A 17,551-nucleotide genomic window follows, 5' to 3' on the forward strand; every position below is an offset into this window, starting at 1 on the left:
GAGTAAAGGGTTAAAATATTACCCCAGCTAAATCTATTCAACATAAAATGGCTAGAAGAGCTTTGACAAGCTCATTAAAATTAATATGAACATTTCAATGGGACAGGCTGGCTGTCATAAATTATTCAGGGAAAGCAATTATGTTGTTCAACAAAGCATGCATTTTTTTATTAAAATACAAGCAAAAAWTTAACTAGTAGCTAATTTCCATTTCACCCTGAATTACTAGTTTTATCTTCTGGGGGTTCCATAACAAAATCAGTGGCAATAAACACACCCTGAATTACAGCACTGAGGATCGGTGAACTTTATTGCCTTGGGTATCCATGGTTACCAGTCACTGAAGAASAAAAGAGACAAAGATTTGACAGCAGCTCATTGCCAGCAAGGAAACCACAAATCAGGTTGATTTTATACCTTTTTTAGACAAAAAACTGAGGCTATTGCCTGTCAGGTTTAGGYGTGTGTTTGTGTGTCTGTCCCTGTACACACTGTGTAATGTGACAGGGAGTAGCAGGAGCCTGCGTGCAAGGGGAGGTGGACTGAGCTATTGGTATAAAGGATATATTGATAATCCCTGTCCAGWTTGCATCAGTCTGTATAATCCAGAACACAAAATTGTACAAAGAAGCCTCGTCTTCYGACTTCTATGCCCCAATGTTGAAGTCTGCTCTTCTAATACCTCTCATGAAGWTTTAAAATTGCATTTTATGATGTTTGTAGTATTTACTCCTTTTAATCCTGCTGGAAGATTGTGATACCTAGGGAAGTACTTCTAATTCCCCATCTTTGTCTGTTTATTCTCTGCAACAAGTAAAATATTTATCTAATTGAAATTAACTTTTAAAATTTTCCTCTTTTTTTTTTTTTTTTTTTTTTTTTTTTTTTTTTTTTTTTTTTTTTTTTTTTTTTCTGGCTAGACAAAACATTTTTTAGTTTCCTTTGAAGAAACTTTCTCCTTTTCCCTGCTCTTTTACTTATCCCATCTGTGCAGTAGGGCTCAGCAAAGATTTGGTACTTCAACAGTTCACTCTCTGAAGACACATGAGCAGAACCACGCACCATGCTGCAGAGGACCTCAGCCTCTTCTAGACTGGTGATGAAAGTTTGCAATCCCTCTCAGAAATATTTTCTGAGTACTTAATGGGATTTTATTTATATTTGAAAGACAATGATGAGAAAAATGTGAAGTTCTTGATTAAAACTCACTGTACTTGCACAGTATGTAACCAACRAATTTAAAAGACTCCCAAGCAAGGATTGAGGACAAAAAGAATTGAGTAGAAATGGTTGAGTAAATCCACAGTGGTTTTGCTGACTTTACACGTTGAGTCAATATAGTTTTACCTTGTCTTCCTTCTTTAGTTCTAAGCTACTCAGTTTGTGCACACCTCCTGGTAACTTTTGCTTCTGGAACATTTTGGAAATTGTTTATGTAGTGTAATAAAAAATAGTGGAATGCTTTCACTGTTTTACCTCTAGCCTGACAAAAATCTAGACAGAAATCTAGACTTTTAGGAGTTTCTCTGTGTGAAAACAGAGATAAGCTAAAGAATTCTCCATTTGAATCTATTTTTATAAGTACTGTAAAATCAGTTACTGTATCTGCTTAATTTATTTATTTGCAAATATTCTCAGTAAACTTCCAGAATTTTTTTTTTTGTAGCATCTTGTTTTCCATGAGAAATGACTTTTCATCAAAACTTAATGAGAAAAATCAATCACKTACCTCAAATAAGTTTGCTAGTTTCTTAAAATTTTTGGAAGAACTGATTTTGTTCAGTTCTTCTGATTTTGTAATGTTTCTTCACTTTAAAATAGTATCCTCTTTCTAGAAATAGAATACTCCAAAATATTTTACACCTTTGATTCTCTATCATTTCAACCTTATTTTATTCCTTCAAACTTATTTTTTTCCTTCAACATATTTTATTTCTTCCCTTAGCTCTTTAGGCATGGACATTGATTTTAACTAAATATTAGTGTTAATAGAAAGAAAACATKCTTACATCTGATTGCATGATATCTGCATCTTAAATGATTTGCATGCCTTCACCTCAAAATAAAGTGGGGTAGCTCTAAGAGACAAGTCAATAATGCGGAGTCTTTCAGGAGTTTTTCTTTCACTGGCTTTGTGAAATGACTTTTTACATTGATTTTAGGTCTGAAAATAGAGAAAATAGTGTCTTTGTAGAAGCTCTTCTGCGATATCTGCTGGCTGATTTGGCACTTGCAGTGTGAAACTGTCATGTACTAATAGTCCTGGCTGGAATCCTTCCAGTTCTATTAAGCTCTTTCAGTTTCTGATAAATAATTAGTCTGGCCATAATCTGACAAAAGGCCAAAATTAAAATGGGTGATAACATTTCTGGAAGTCATGCAATCAAAATTGGATTTCTAAACAGAGTACAGTGATGATAAAGGTTATGTATGGATTTTAAAGTATAATAAGTTGAAGAGACACCGTTTTTTTCCACATGGGGAGCCGTAGCACAAAAAGTCTTAATGGGGAACAATGGTGTGGTAGGTGTTCAAAGGACAGAAAAGGYGATGTAGACATGTAAGACTTCATGTAATGCTTTGTGAAATCTTCAAGAGGATATACCCATTCTGTGATAAAGAATTCATGTGTGCAATAAAGAGTTCAAAAGCATATGGATTTTTTTTTTTTTAAGACTAAGAATAGGATTACAATAGTAATGATGAGGTCATGTCTTTTGCATATTCTAGAGATAAGAACAAGGTTTTACACTTGCATACTGAATTATGGAATAATTTTTCTTATGTTTATGACATTTTCATTATTCAGGGGAAAAGGATGATACATGAATTCTGCTTTTCTATTCTTGTGAACTTTACTACAATTCATTGTAGTATTACAGTAGATTACTAATTCATAATAAGTCTTTTGTTCATCTCTAATAATATATGAGAAAGTTGTTTTCAGATTGATCTGTGTTAACAATTTGAGATTGTCAAATCTAATTTTTTATGTAGTAAAAAGATTTTTATTAGTGTGATGACTGAGAAAAACTATTGAGTGTTTCCTGGGAGAAGGTGAAATACATTATGAGGAATCAATCTTAAGGTTGCACTTTCTGTTTTAGAATTTATCTAGTAAAGATTCTTAGTTTAATCATATTAATAAGTCTACTTTTCTGAGGAAAGAAATATGTCTATAGAAGGGAATTTTTCATGTTTTTTCAGGTCCATAACATTCATTCTGTGTGGTACAATTCAAMTCATTTTCAGATCAGCTGAAATAGGTGTGTCTGTGCTTTTCCAAATATCTACACTACCTAAAATTATTAGGAAACCTTCTAAGCATATTTTCATCATGCATAGAACTTRTTTCTACTGATGTATCAATATTTACTGCATAATTAATGGTGAGCAGAGTCCTTAGAGAAAATATTCTAGCATCTTCCTGAAAAAGGAGACTCTGAAGGAGCCTCAGGACAGGCAGGTACCCAGCTGCTATTGAGACATCTATTCACTCCCCATTGCTGCTTGGAACAAGAGCAATTGCTAATGTTGTCTTCCTTTGGTTGTCAGTTTTTCTGACTGTATTAGAGCTGCCCAAGGAGTTTTTGTTATGTCTTCAGGTAAAGTGCAGGGATACTAAGGAAAGAAAGGAATTCATCCAACTGAACTTTTTTTATGCCACTTTCCTGAGTCCCTGCCTTTTCAGGRGCTTATCTCACTGCACTTAAAACTGGCTCTCTAAAATGAGCTGTTGAGAAAACTGAAAGGAGCCTTTACTCAGGCTCTGCTACCAAACTGCTCTRTATGTGAGCTCCCTCCCAGCTCACTTGGGAGAAGCTTCTAAGTTGAGGCTCTCATGCTTAAAGAATGTCTTCATGACAGATCTGTGTAAACAGTACTTACTGAAGGCTATCTAATGAAAAAAAMCCCTCATTTTTGAAAGAGGCTTGGATGGGATGTTGATCAAATACCATCTTCAGATTTTTTAATTAAACATCTGTTTTATTAATCCATTTACTGATCCTGCTCATTGAGCTCTGATTCACTAAGTAGAGAATTTGTCTTTTAAATGTTGAATATGCAGTCTGCTTTATGCCTTTTCACTTCATCATCCCAGATGCAGTTGGCAGTCCATTCTGTTACARTGCCACAAAGGAACATTTGTGTTTCTCCCTTTTATTATTTGAATAGCTGTTTGGTATTTAAATAATTAACTTCTGTCTTCAGAGAGCCAAATTAGAGTTGTCTAGGTGATTTCTTTATGAGCAACGGGCTTCCTATCTTAGCTCCTTTCCTGTTCAGTTGTCTTCACTGTTTAGCAGAAATACACAGCTTCACCTTTTGTTTAGGGATAGAAAACATACACAATCTAAACYTTAAAGGTCAGCTATTGCTTTCAGTCCTGCATATTTTTTACAGTAAAAAACCCACATAGCTCAGGAGTTGATTTATCCCATGCAGTTGCCATTCTTTTCCACATTTTGCCTGCCATTCAGTGAATTTAAATCTCACTAAGGGAGCCCTTTCATTTAGGAGACAGTATCYGATTGCCTGAAAAGCAAAGAACAGTGTTGATCCTAGTTAAGTAATGGCACTTTCCACATCAATAGTTGAGCCATATCAGCCTGTGCCTGCTTTGCAGAAAGTAGGAGAGTGGCCAGGTTTTCTTCATTCCATAAGGTTGCAAAATCATCTCATTTGACATCCCACCAGTACTCTCTTCTGGAAAAGCTCTCTTTGGATCTTGCTACAGCTTGATCTTAGTTTGCTTTAGCCATAAGGAGCTTTATTTTCGGGTCTCATTGCTGCTGATGTCATTCAGTTGTACAGAAGGCCATATATTAGTCTGAAWCTCATCTTGTTTGAATGTTTTATTTACAGCCTATGAACTTCAGAGGGGGAAGAACCTTTTCTCTGACCAAAAAAATTGAATCAAAACCATTTCTGTATATAAGCTTGTAGGCTGGACCTAACATGGAGGGAAATACACACATCCCATACCTCCCATTCCYTCCTTCTTCCAAGAGTCCCTGAGGYCAGTGAGACCCAGACGAGGTGAGTGCTTCTGTGCATTCTGGTGCAGCAAAATAAACAATTCAGGAAGGCATCAGAACATTTGGTTTGCATATATTGTTTATATAAATCTCAGGTAAAGTTTGCTTTTTCAATACATTTTTCTGTTGAAGTGTATGTGCAAGGTGGGAAAGTGTGTGTTCAATGCTAGMCATGTTTTTAGGAGATAAAATATCAACAAGGTGGGATTGAAAGCTGTGAAGGTTATACACAGCTTCTAGGTAAGAAAGCCCCAGGACAAGGCAGAACTGGTGGGAGGGATGAGCAGGGAGAAGAATAGAGGAAAAATACATCAGCAGCCAGCTCAGCTTTGCTGGGCCACAGCAAGACTAGTTACTAGCTTCAAACTGAAAGTGAGAGTTACTGCAAGGAGAGCCAGGAGACCTAAGGAATTACCCAGAGGAAAAGAATATCTGGTAGTATAATAAAAATATTTTAATCTAACTTAGTATTTTTTGCAATCTTTAATAGAATATGTTTTATTTAGTCACTAGATTAATGCTTGTTATTAATGAAAATAAGATTTTAACATGRCAAATTTCATATAGCTTTACTGTTCAATTAATGTCAGCAGTCATCTCCAATTCCCGGGAAGAGGAAGCTGAATGCAGCTTTCCTTTCCTATAGATGCTGCAGAAATGYCCACAATTCCTGCTGCCTTGCCCTAATGGTGTTGGTCATATAGTAATGGAATAGTTTGTGTTCAAAGAGACCCTAAATATCATCGGTTTCCAAGCCCCCTTCCACAGGCAGGAACACCTTTTGCTAGAACAGGTTGCTCATGGCCCGATCATAGCCCTGAACACCTCCAGGARCGGTGCATTCCCAACTTCTCTGGGCAGCCTGTTTCACCGCCTGATACTGGGTGGAGTGTCCAGGTCTCTRCTGGCTTTTACTTTTTAGCAGTGTTACATGCACGTATTTTTCAATCTGTGAAATACAAATGTTACATTTTTTTTGTTAGACACCGCTGCCATCTTGTGACAGAATGTTGGAAGTTGTAGCAAACGGTCTTAACTTAGTGGAGAAATTAAGATATTTTTTCCAATATTTCCGGTATTGTTTGTCGTACCATCACACATCGAATATCRTAATAAACATACATATTGCCAATCTCTACTGAGCTTGCAAGTGARTATACAGTCTTTAAGAGAGGGCACTGATGACAAACATCTGATGCCAAAAYTAGTTTGGCATTGGGAAAAGTGTGATACTTTTTTCCTCTAATAAGAGATCAGTTTACAGTTAAAATACCCTCTTTATTAAAAAAAAAAAAGGATGGTTAGTATGCTTTGTTCACAGAGAAGAGGTTAAATTACTCATATGTTTGTGTTACATCTAAAAATTGATAATTATAGAAGATGAGACATTAGTGAGTAGGTGAATGAAACTAATTGATGCTATTCCTATTTATCTTTTCTTTTACCACGCAATTTTCTTGTTTACAGTAGCAATTTGTAAATGTTGCAATTACATGACCTCTATAAATAAAATACACAGACTAACTGTATCATAATTAAGATTTGTCAGTCAGATATACAGGGCTTGCAAATAGTCTGAAAATTGAAGTTTGGATCAATAACATTTTAATTCAGATTATTATTTAGATTTTATATTATATCATTAAAGGAGAGGTTAAAAAAAGGAAATAATTGGTGCATTGAATCCAGAAGAGTAACAGTAATTAATTGTGAACAGGTGGACTTGAAGAAAGAGGCATCTGTTGAAAGTTGCCGAAGCAGTAGGGAAATCACACAGATGTGACAGCCTGTGTAATCACAAAATGTGTGAGTACCAAGGGGACAGCTTGCTCTCAGAATTTTTTTTMACTGACTCTTGACAGCTACTTTTTRCCTGRAACAGAAATYAGTTTAGTGTTTTGATAAATTTTTGGTGTTGTATCAGGTGGATTGYAATATAGAAGCAATTAACAGAAGATRGTAAATTAAATATTATTTYAAATTTTAAATATTATTTGTGTGGAAACACAATTACAGAACACCAACCTTGCTCTTGCTCTGACTTAAAAATTAGCTTAGTGCTACTTAGTGTTTTGGAAAGAAACAAGTTTTTAGAGATTGAAAACATGACTAAGGAATGGCACAAATACATCTGGTTTACTATCTGTGCCTTCAGTACAAGAACTTATATAAGAAACAAAACGTGAAAGCCATACATTCAGAAATTTTTATGAAGAAATAGTTCTTTTTCCAAATTTGATGGTAACCTGAAAGACTCCATTACAATGACAGTTAAAAGTGAGGCCAAAAATCTCATAAATTCAGGAAACAGATTACACATTCACATGTGGTAACACTGAAATCTGTGACATCCACAAGGATGAAAAACATTCACAGGAAATATAAAAGCAGAAATAATTAGTAATAAATCTGAAAGTAAGAAGAAGTTACCTCTGTCTGTGCATTATGCTTGAATCTGAAGAATTTGGTAGCTGTTAGTACTTCTGGACATAGAGTAATTCATGTATTTTATTATGATTCCTATGATTTTGTTATAATGAATAATTTCTAAAGTTTAGGATATGTAGAAACATTGTGTTGACTGAGTATGGCAACTACAAGCAGTTGAAGTCCTCAGAAATTTTCGCAGACCAGTCTATAGTTCTTCATACCTGTATTTTCAATATCTCACTTTTTCTCATAAGAAATGTTCACTTTTATCAAACAAGGACATTGCTTTTATACTTTGCTTTAGTAAAGAGGTTTCAAAGTAACAAATAAATAGTCTTTTCCTGACTCATATCCCTGTCACTTGTTCATCCAGAAGTATCACAGAAATATTTACACCTTTCAACACTGGAAAAGAGAAATTGGGCTGTTAGTTGCCAGTAATTCTGTCAAGAGAACACCTTATTTTGCCACTTTAAATGAAGCTCTTCTGAAAGATCGCTTCTGCCACTCTTCCGCAAATAGCGAGACAGGAGCTGTTGTTTATCAGCCGACCTTGGAAGGGTTTTTTTCCAGCAGCAAAGCAGCTCATAGATCTGCTGTGTTAAATTATCAGGCCACTTCAGCCTAACAAGCTGAAGAACGCTCCGCCGAACAGGTAAACATAAAGCAAACAATGATGTATTATCTTCTGCGAGCTCTTCTGCAAGCCAAAACAGCAACTTGTCCCACAGGGCCTCTGAAGGGCAAAAATTAATGAGGAATAAATCTTCCCTTTTTTTAAAAAAAAGCTTTCTAAAGCTAGAGGCTCAATGGGTAACCTCCCAGACTAAATAGGGTAGGTTTTTTTATTTTTTGAAAAAATCATCCCATCTCATTTCCAATGCCATTTTTGGTTACTGCACTGCGATATGAAGTGAATTTAGTCAAGAGTAAATTCAGCAAAGGTCCATAAATTTTGGGAGTGAATCAGGAAAGCTAGCAACAAMGTAAAAGCGTTTCAATATTTACTGTAACAGATATATCAGTTATACTGGAGCTTTCCATTACAAACTGAATTTCCTTGTACAGAAAATTCTGTGCCATTCAAGCATCCCTCCATAACATTATCTTACAAGAGCTTTTGCATTTCCTGATAAACATATTTTTTTTCCTTTGACTATCTTTTAACACATTAACTATTTCCTTCCYGAATATGGCATTTTAAAGTGTCAGCTACAGCTGAAACAACTCTATTATTATTGTATCTAATGATTGCACTTTCTAATCTACTATTGTATCTATTATTATCTAATAACTATAATTTATATTATTTATATTGATATTGATTTAATGGTTGTTTTCTTACCTGATGAATCAGAAAAAGTTCTTTTTGTGCTTTGTGGACGGTTGACCAATTTCTCTTGCTATTGAAGAAAATGTGTTGAAGAAAGAGAAATGTCTAAATGAGTAAGAGGTGAGATTTGATATGGGAGTTGATTGCAGTAAATTCATTGGGGATTTAAATCCTGCCATKTAAAATTCGGTCCATCTACACAGAGGATTTTTGTCATTATTGAAAGCCAATTAACACCATCAGCAGGTATAAATCAGTATACAGCTATTAAAATAAAGAAATTAATTTAAAATCCATCYATAAAATCGATGTTTATTATCTCTTATTAAAAAGTTCATAATTTATGCAATTTTAGAAATATTTGATTAATAGCATTATTCCATATCTGATGTATAGAAAATGGGTGTATAAAAAATTTACAGAAAATTTGTATAGAACCTCCACAGATTCTACAGATTCTAATTTTGAATATTGGATTAACTTTGCCTTCCTTTCAAGGAAGAGAACAATTTTTAGGTATGCAGTAGCTGTTGTTAGGTCAGGCAATCATACTGTGTCTRTAGGTATAGTTATTAATTTTATATAGTTCAGCTTTTAATGATAGATCATGAAAATGTCAACAAAATTTAAAAGACAATTTCTATTAAAAAGTACACAGTTCTTCCTCTTTCTACCTCTAAACATTGGAGAAAAAGAAAAAAACACTTTTGGCTTTTTTTTCTTATGATTGAGAAAGTTGAAATTCTTGTGGGCTTTAGTGTTGTTTCCACTACRCATAGAACAAGAAATTACTTCTGCAAGCAATGTGCACAAAAAGGGATTAATTTGTATGAAGTAAAATTCAGGTTTTTTTTTTGTTTAAAAATGAAATTATCCTTTTTTAGTGCCCATATTACTTTTGTCACACACATTYAGTTGTATTACCCGGCTGTTTATGCACAGCTCTCCTGAGGAGATTTGCCTGAGGTTTATTTGCTGATATTCTGTTTGTCATTTGTGAATTAGGAGCATGAAACTCTGACTGGAAAAATTATTCCCCTTTTCTTTCTGGCATACTGAGCATTATGGAGCTTATCTTAAGTCTGTATCTTATCTTTATGATACAGACTTTAAATATTGTTGAATATTTGGAGTGTCTCAGATGTACTGAGCTGCACAGTGTAAGGTCAATACAATAATAAGCGTTATCTATTGTGAATTAACCAACTTTTCATCAGGCCTGTACACAGTCAGCTTGGGAGGTGATTTCAGTGTGCTCGGGATGTGCACATTYTGCACTGCCTGGCAGTGAAAAACCATCCCATGCTGCGCTTCTCCTGACATATTGGGGATTGAACTGGGTGACCTTTAAAGTAGCTTTCCTACCAAAATTATTCTATGATTCTATGAACTGAATCTGCCTAATTTTGCATGCTTCTACAACAATTCTGTCATTGGATGTGCCCCACTCTGAAGATGAATGACATGGCTAAAAATACCCACAGAATAAAGGGAATATAAAGSTCTTCCAAAAGGGGGCATTGCTTTTCTTCCAAGACTCAGCTTTCTCTAGCTTYGTTTAATTATGCATTTATCTTTAAACTTTTTTTCATTCATTATTGAGAATTTAGCACCTCAAAGGTCTGTATTAGATTTTCAAAGTTATTGTAGATTAACTCAATTACCCATGCACTGGCTTTAATTTGAACCAATTTATGCTAATTAATGTTAAAATAGTATTAAAATTATAAGAATTGAAAATTAGTATTGTCTAGAAACGGTATAATAATATACAATGCATTAGATCTAAAACATTAAATTGCCTTTAAAGATTAAGTGTCTGTGGTGAAGTGTTAAATTCACCCACAGTTGAGCTGCACTGGCATGTGGTCCTGCTGTTCTAGTTGACAGCTTAAGTGAAATATTCTTAGCAGTCAAGCARTTTTCTAGTCTGGAAGGCCCTTCAATTAGCTAAGACACTGCCTTTCTGAAGCAGGGGATAACATGCTACTGTGCTGTTAGACAGTCATTAGGCATAAAACTTCAGCAKATCAGTAACTTCAAAATGTCTGTCCATATTACAGGAATCTATTTTTGCAGAACCTTCCCAGCCAGTAATATTGATGTGCTCTATCAAATGGACCTCTCAGACATGTTCAGACTCCAGCAGCATATCAAGCAGGACAGCCAGAAAAGGAGAAATTAATCTTTTAACTCCTTAGTCCAGTTTCAMATAACTCTGAAATCAGTAGATATCTGCACACATTACATCAGAACTTAACACACTATATCTGACTTGTACTGGAATGTGTTTTCTGCTGCTGAGGAAATGAAAGCATCATAAACTGGAATTATTAGTGAAGATCAGGTTAGTCCTGTAAAAATATAGCATGTTTAATGTAAAAACTGTTGTGAATGTTTGCATACAAAGTAAATGAACACTATTTTGACCTCTGTCAGAAAAGCATTTGTGAGTGAATAATGTGGGCACATCTGTATAGAAAATGGCTTATGATCTTAAAGCTACTGTCTTCTTTCTCTAAAGAGAAATTTAGGTGGGAATTTTACAAAAATGAGTGAAAATGTAGTAGTCAGAATGGTTGCCTTAAAAAGATTCCATCTGTCTTTGTCAAACCAAAATCAGGCGTTCTGGATGCTTCTAATTATCAACTTGGAAAAAAAAAATTGTTTGGAAAATTTGTTTTCTTTCAGGCAGCACTGAGTGTTTGTGAACATGTATATTAAAATGATTCCATTAAAATGGTTAAACCAAWTTTTATATATAAACATAAAAAGTAGTAGAAAACCCACCTAAACCTCTGATTCAAATATATTGATCAGATCATGGATAGTAAAAGCAGAAATAAATTTCTCATTATAATTTTTACTGACAGTGCTTTCATTACTTTTAATAATTTTAGAACACATCATAAAATACATTAAGCAATTAGAATTTAATTTTCATTGCTCTGGAATTTAATTGGATCATTATGTTTAATACACGGTTCTGTTTCTCTTCCATTCAATTCCTTTTCTAGCTGAAACACATATTTAATTGCTGCAAATATCCTGTGAAAATGAGTTCAYCATTTGATTATTTCAAAATGTAAAAAGTATGYTCTTTCCTATCACTGGTTACGTGTGTGTCTTATAAATACCATTTGTTTTTATCTCCTGTGAAAGAAGATATATTAACTTTTTTTTAAGTTGCTCCATAATATTCATAAGTGTATACAATGTTTCAAACTTCATTGAAGCTGTCTGAAGTGTTCAGATCAAGGTATTGTCTCTCTGTCTAGAACCAGTCCATATTTCTGACTCCTACTTTCTTTMCTCTTCTTCCAAAACCACTTTCTGCATTCTGTGACCAAAATTGCAGTATGCACTCCTGATGTGGATGCCTCATAATGCCTCACAGATACCTGGCATAATCTTGTTTTCAGTTTTGTTCCCTGACAATTTGGATAATTCTGCTTACYTCTTTATCTACTGCTGAATGCTTTGAAAATCTCAGAAATTTTAAGAAAAATATTTTGGAAGTTTTTTTAATTGGTAATAGGTAATTTAAAATCTGTCTGTATAAAACCAGATATGTTCTTGTACTGCAACAAAATACTGACATCTAATTATCTATTTTATTTTCTAGAGTTTCAGTATCATATTATGTGACACTTCACAGACAACTTTAGTGTTCTGACTATTTTGTACATCTTCAGACTTTTCACTTAATTATTCAAAAGTTTCTGATGAACATATGAGTACTGATCTGTATGGGACTTTATTAGAAATCATCTTTTTTGGAGAAAACCAATCTATCTTTTAGCTAGGAAATATTTTTTGTCCTTAAAATTTCTCTGAGTTAGTTGAGTATGGAATTMAAGATTTACTTGGCTGGAGGAAGGTATGAAGAGCAAAAAAGTGACAACATTGTAACTTTTTTGTTAGCACTGCCAGATAGTGGTGGGGATAAAATTCCCACTTGCTTTGTGTGTTTATATACCAATAATAAGGTATGTAGTATTTAATTTACAAATTATTCACTAAGGTCAAATAATTTACTTCACTGAGGTTTTATCATTAATAAAAAACCAGCAATGTAAGTAGCTAGATGRAGGAATATTTCTTCACTCTTAAAAACTGACTTTAGGCATTATCAGTTTTAAATGATTGCACTGGATGGTTAGAAGTTAGGAAAAAAAGTAGGATGATTCACCAATTATAGTAAAGTATTTTATGTACTGATATGAYTTGCAGCATAAGGGGAGATGTCATTTTTTGATGCTGTTCTTCATTCTACAGATCAGTGTTTTACTCTGTGTAAGGCAGAAAAATACAACAAAATGAAAAAATTTTCAATGTGCAARTGTTTTTAAGCACTTCATCACTTTGTGGATATAGTATTTGTACTTAGTGAAGATTTTGAATCCCTTGAAATGTACTTCTCCAAATACATTTACAAGAAGCAAAAGCAAAATTGTTTGCAAGATGCTTGAACATTGTTTTTCTGAAGTGATATAATAATTGTATTCCTCTAAGCAAGCTTTTTGGCATCAAACTTGGGTCCTCTGTGCTGGAAATGATTCGGTTGAAAATAAAGCCACTATTCAAAAAAAGGATGCTGAGAAAATATTACCAAAGTTTATCACCATTCCTGACATTTTACTTTATCTCTAATTTTCCAGCAATGACCATGTTATATGGCTCCATCCTTGATTTCCATTTAAATGAGTAGACTGAGGTTGATACTCTGTACCCACATGTATTATATATTCTCACACACTGGTACAGGCTGACCAGAATTCAAGATCTCAGTCACCCCAGGAAAGTGGAAACACAGCCTTAAAATTAGTAGGGGAAAAGGGCAAGTCAGAAACACTTGTTTAAAAAAGTCCAACATCTAAGGACTAATGTGTGTTGCAGTAGACTTTATATGCCAGCCCAAAATCTAAGACCCTTGATATTTATCTTTGTGGTTTGATACAAATGTAGTTCAATCCTTTAAATCTTATTCTTATTATCCAGTGAGATTAAATAAAATGGAAAAAGGGGATGGAAGCTAGTCAGGTGAATGGAAGCAAACTAACTGATGCCTAGGGTATGCTACAGGCATTTTTTAAATTATATTTTTTTTAATCAACCCCATTGACTTTGAGAGTTTCTAATTCCCTCCATGTGAACTGCACATGGAATGCTAACCGTTCAGAAAAGTGAAGTCCTTGTAGTGAAAAAATATGTTTTATGTGGAGTTTGTCACTGAAAGAGATCTCCTCTTATAATTATCTGCAGTTAACTCTTCTTAGCAGGTGATAGCATAAAGAAGAGTGAGATCAATTAAATTAAAAATGAGAGACATGCTACTGTTTGTCACCTGAGGTTTAGACCAAGTGTTCCTGTACATATTTTGRTATTAAAATATATGCAACTTTGATAGTAGTAGTTTAGGGCAGCATTTTGTGTGGTATAGAGTGTTGGTACATAAGCTTTTGAAACRTTTTCAATGATATTTCATTGCAGGAACATTAAAGATTAATTTATGTGGCGCTAGCTTTCACCAGAKATGAAGATAATTGCCAGCATGGCTGTACTGCAGAGGCTAATCAGGAATAATGGGATAATCAGCTGACAGGTGGGAGGTAGGTTACACAAACCATTTAATGATCCTACAATTTTCAATTCTGTGTTCCCAAGACAATGAAACAATAATGATATAACTGAAACTTAAGTAATAATTTCACAGTGCCATACCCGCTGCAGAGAGCAGATAGGTGAAAAATTTCTACTGGAAATTATTCCATGCTTATACTGGGATATGGGTCCCTCCCTGCAGCCAAGAGAAACTCTGAGAATGTTTGTACACAGATGAAGGGTAAGAACTCCATCAGTGACTCCYGTGTATATCTGTAAATCAAAAATCATGCCAAGGTCCTTTTCCTAATAAATATATGGTAAGGGAAAAAGGGAAATGTCTCTAATATTATCAAGTGAGAAACCCACCTTTGGTAGTTGTAATGGTAGTTTGCACAGTGGAGACTGGTTTCGATATTCATCATATGGCAAGGTTTGTTCCCATTTCTTTGTTATCCTCTCTCTGGTAATTTTATAAAACACTGCTGTTCCTTTGTAGTGAGGTGAACTGTGGTTACCAAATTCATCCACTTCTTTAATTTGAAGCTCCAGCCTGGGTTTTCTTTGTGAATGAAAAATAAGTCTGTAGACTTTCCCAAAATCTTCTCCATTCCCTGCAGTCCATAAAATAAAACTTTTTTTTTTTTACCCTGTATTCAGATGTGTGGCATCTAAACTAATTCATTAACATTAGTCAAATAAAGGTAATCACATAACATGTGGGTGTCCCTTGGTTGTCCTTTATCATTATTATTACTCTATTGAAAATCAGGGCCTCCTTCAGTAGTAGAAATATCTTCAGAGTTAGCTGTCCTAGCCTTTTGATAGCTGGCCTAAAGAATAAGTAGTGAAAGCAGTGCTCTAAGTTGAAAAGCAAGGAACACAGAAGCAGGTATGTACATAACACAGAAAAGAATAAAAAAAAATTTGTGAATGGAATTAGAAGTATGTGCTTTCTGGTTATTCAGGGTGGATGCCTACCTGTAACAATAAAATGAATGGAAATGGAGAGGTAGATGCATTTTTAGGATTTCTAATTCCATTTATTTGATACATMTATATTCACTATCCTCTGCATATATGAGCAGGTATTTCTCAGGTGCTGAGAGTTCTCTTTTTGAAGAATATTCCTTTCTTTAGARTAAATGTACTTTTCAATGGGAGAGTTTATGTGCAAAAAGTTCAGAGGGCCAAATACATATTTATATGTTCATTCTAAACTAACAGAATAGACTGTAATTTTGGGTGAAAACATTTCTGAGGCTTCTTATCTCTTTTCCCTTTAAGCAAGTCTCTGAATGGTGTCAGCCACTGCATTTCTAGGCTGCTGATGGAAATGGCGTAACTCTCTCTCTCCTCACCTCAATTCATTGTGCAACTCACATTTTGCCCTGGATTTCTYGCTCACTCTGAGCAAATTTACGCAGATAAAACAGAAGACAGAAACCTGCCCTTTTGAAATAATTCATAATGTACAATGTGTTTCTGAGGGACCAGGTTTCAGAGAATGGCATCAGTTTCAGAGATCCCTAAAGCTCATTTTGCCCAACTCTCCTGTTCAAAGCAGTGTCACCTAGAGCACATTGCTCAGGAGCTTTTTCGGGCAGTACATTCTCTTTTCAGTTGGAGCAGTTTCCCATTAAGTTCCATGTTCATTATTTGAAAAGGAATAATAGACTGAAATACCTAAATGTTCTGTAACTGACCACAATCTACCAGTGCTCCCATGTGGCATTATTTAATAGCTGAGGTAATTGATAATATTCATGCAGGTGCATTAATTAATTGCCTTACCTGAAGCGGAAATATTTCCTGTAAATCTAAAATGAATCTGCTCTCCTTCTCTTAATGGGAATTGCTGTGTAGGTTCTGGGGGACCAAAGTAACCCTCCTCATGGAGATTTTGAAGTTCATTGGTCAATTCTTTGGAGGCAGACAGCAAAACTACTATTTGATATGGGTTTTCTCTTTTCTGATATAGTATCACATTAGCCATGGTGCTATGAAGAGATTCTTCCAGGGCCTGAGCAAAGAGGAGAAGATTCTTGTTCTCCAAAAGGAATGAAAGGCGAATGATCACAAAGCTGTATTGAGAAAAAAATAAATTAAAAAAAGAAAATTGAGTTGAATAGCTTTATCGTAAGTAATTTTTTCTATTGGTAATTTAAACTATTCTAATAGTTTATTCTTAAACATAATATGGGTCTCTGAGGGACCTTTTGCTACCTTTTTTTATCCTTGTTTCCAACACATAAAAAAGGGGAAATTTACTTGCTTCTGTAGTGCAGATATGTTGATTATGTATGTATGATTTCAAACATATGTGAATTTTACATGAAAGTAAGATAGTATTTCCTAATAAGAATTTTTTAAATTATGATTTTGTATTTAGAAAGCTAGAATTAAGACTGATTTCGGAATCTGCTGTTTCAAGTTTTTCAGGTACCACATTATGTACATTCTATAAATGAAAAAGTTGGTGGTTTTTTTGCAATTATGAGCAACAAATCTAAATGATCTTATACTTTGAAGTGGAAGAAAGAGCAAGGTAATGGTTAAAAATGGATTATTTCTTAACACTACAAATTTCCACTAATTTGTAAACATGGAAGTAAATACTTCAGTAAATATAATTTTGTTAAATTATTCATACATTACCTTTCTAAATGCTCATTTAGTTCAAATGATATGAGTCCATTCTGTGAATTCTGTATAATAACATCATCCAACACCTTCCACCCCTCTTCTTTGTTTCCACGACCTATTAATTTCAAAGTATTATTGAGATTCTCCCCACTTTTTCTCACAGAGGCACTCACAGTCCTGGAAAGCCAAGTAATTATAGGAAAAAATAACAAAAACAGATTCTCAGAAAGAGTAGGCTTATGTTTGTAGYACTTCTCCCTTCTGCTTTCCTTGATGACTTTTTCTGGTTTATCCGCCTTGCTTAAAATCTGTATCTGAAACTATACTGCAGAGTGTGTGAGTGATATTAAGAGAGATATTTTCCAGTTCTTGAGAAAGAGCTGAAACTTAGAGTTGTTTTGGGGTTTTTTTGTTTTTTTTTTTTTTTTTTTTTTTTTTTTTTTTTTTTTTTTTTTTTTTTTTTTTTTTTTTTTTTTTTTTTTTTTTTTTTTTTTTTTTT

At 34.2% G+C, this 17,551-nt stretch overlaps 1 protein-coding gene across 1 annotated transcript in view; it reads right to left on the bottom strand.

Annotated features, from left to right (window-relative positions):
* Positions 1 to 7,915: 7,915 nt before the first annotated feature.
* The window catches only part of DTHD1 (death domain containing 1), a 30,638-nt gene continuing 21,002 nt past the window's right edge, over positions 7,916 to 17,551 (bottom strand). Inside the window, 5 exon segments of the mRNA XM_057371666.1 lie at positions 7,916 to 8,205; positions 8,815 to 8,872; positions 14,776 to 15,020; positions 16,201 to 16,490; positions 17,065 to 17,229. Of these exon segments, the coding sequence (XP_057227649.1) occupies positions 7,916 to 8,205; positions 8,815 to 8,872; positions 14,776 to 15,020; positions 16,201 to 16,490; positions 17,065 to 17,229 (1,048 nt within the window).

Source organism: Malurus melanocephalus, unplaced genomic scaffold (genome assembly GCF_030028575.1).
Source record: "Malurus melanocephalus ecotype Western Australia unplaced genomic scaffold, MMel_1.1 scaffold_151, whole genome shotgun sequence".
NCBI lineage: Eukaryota > Metazoa > Chordata > Aves > Passeriformes > Maluridae > Malurus > Malurus melanocephalus.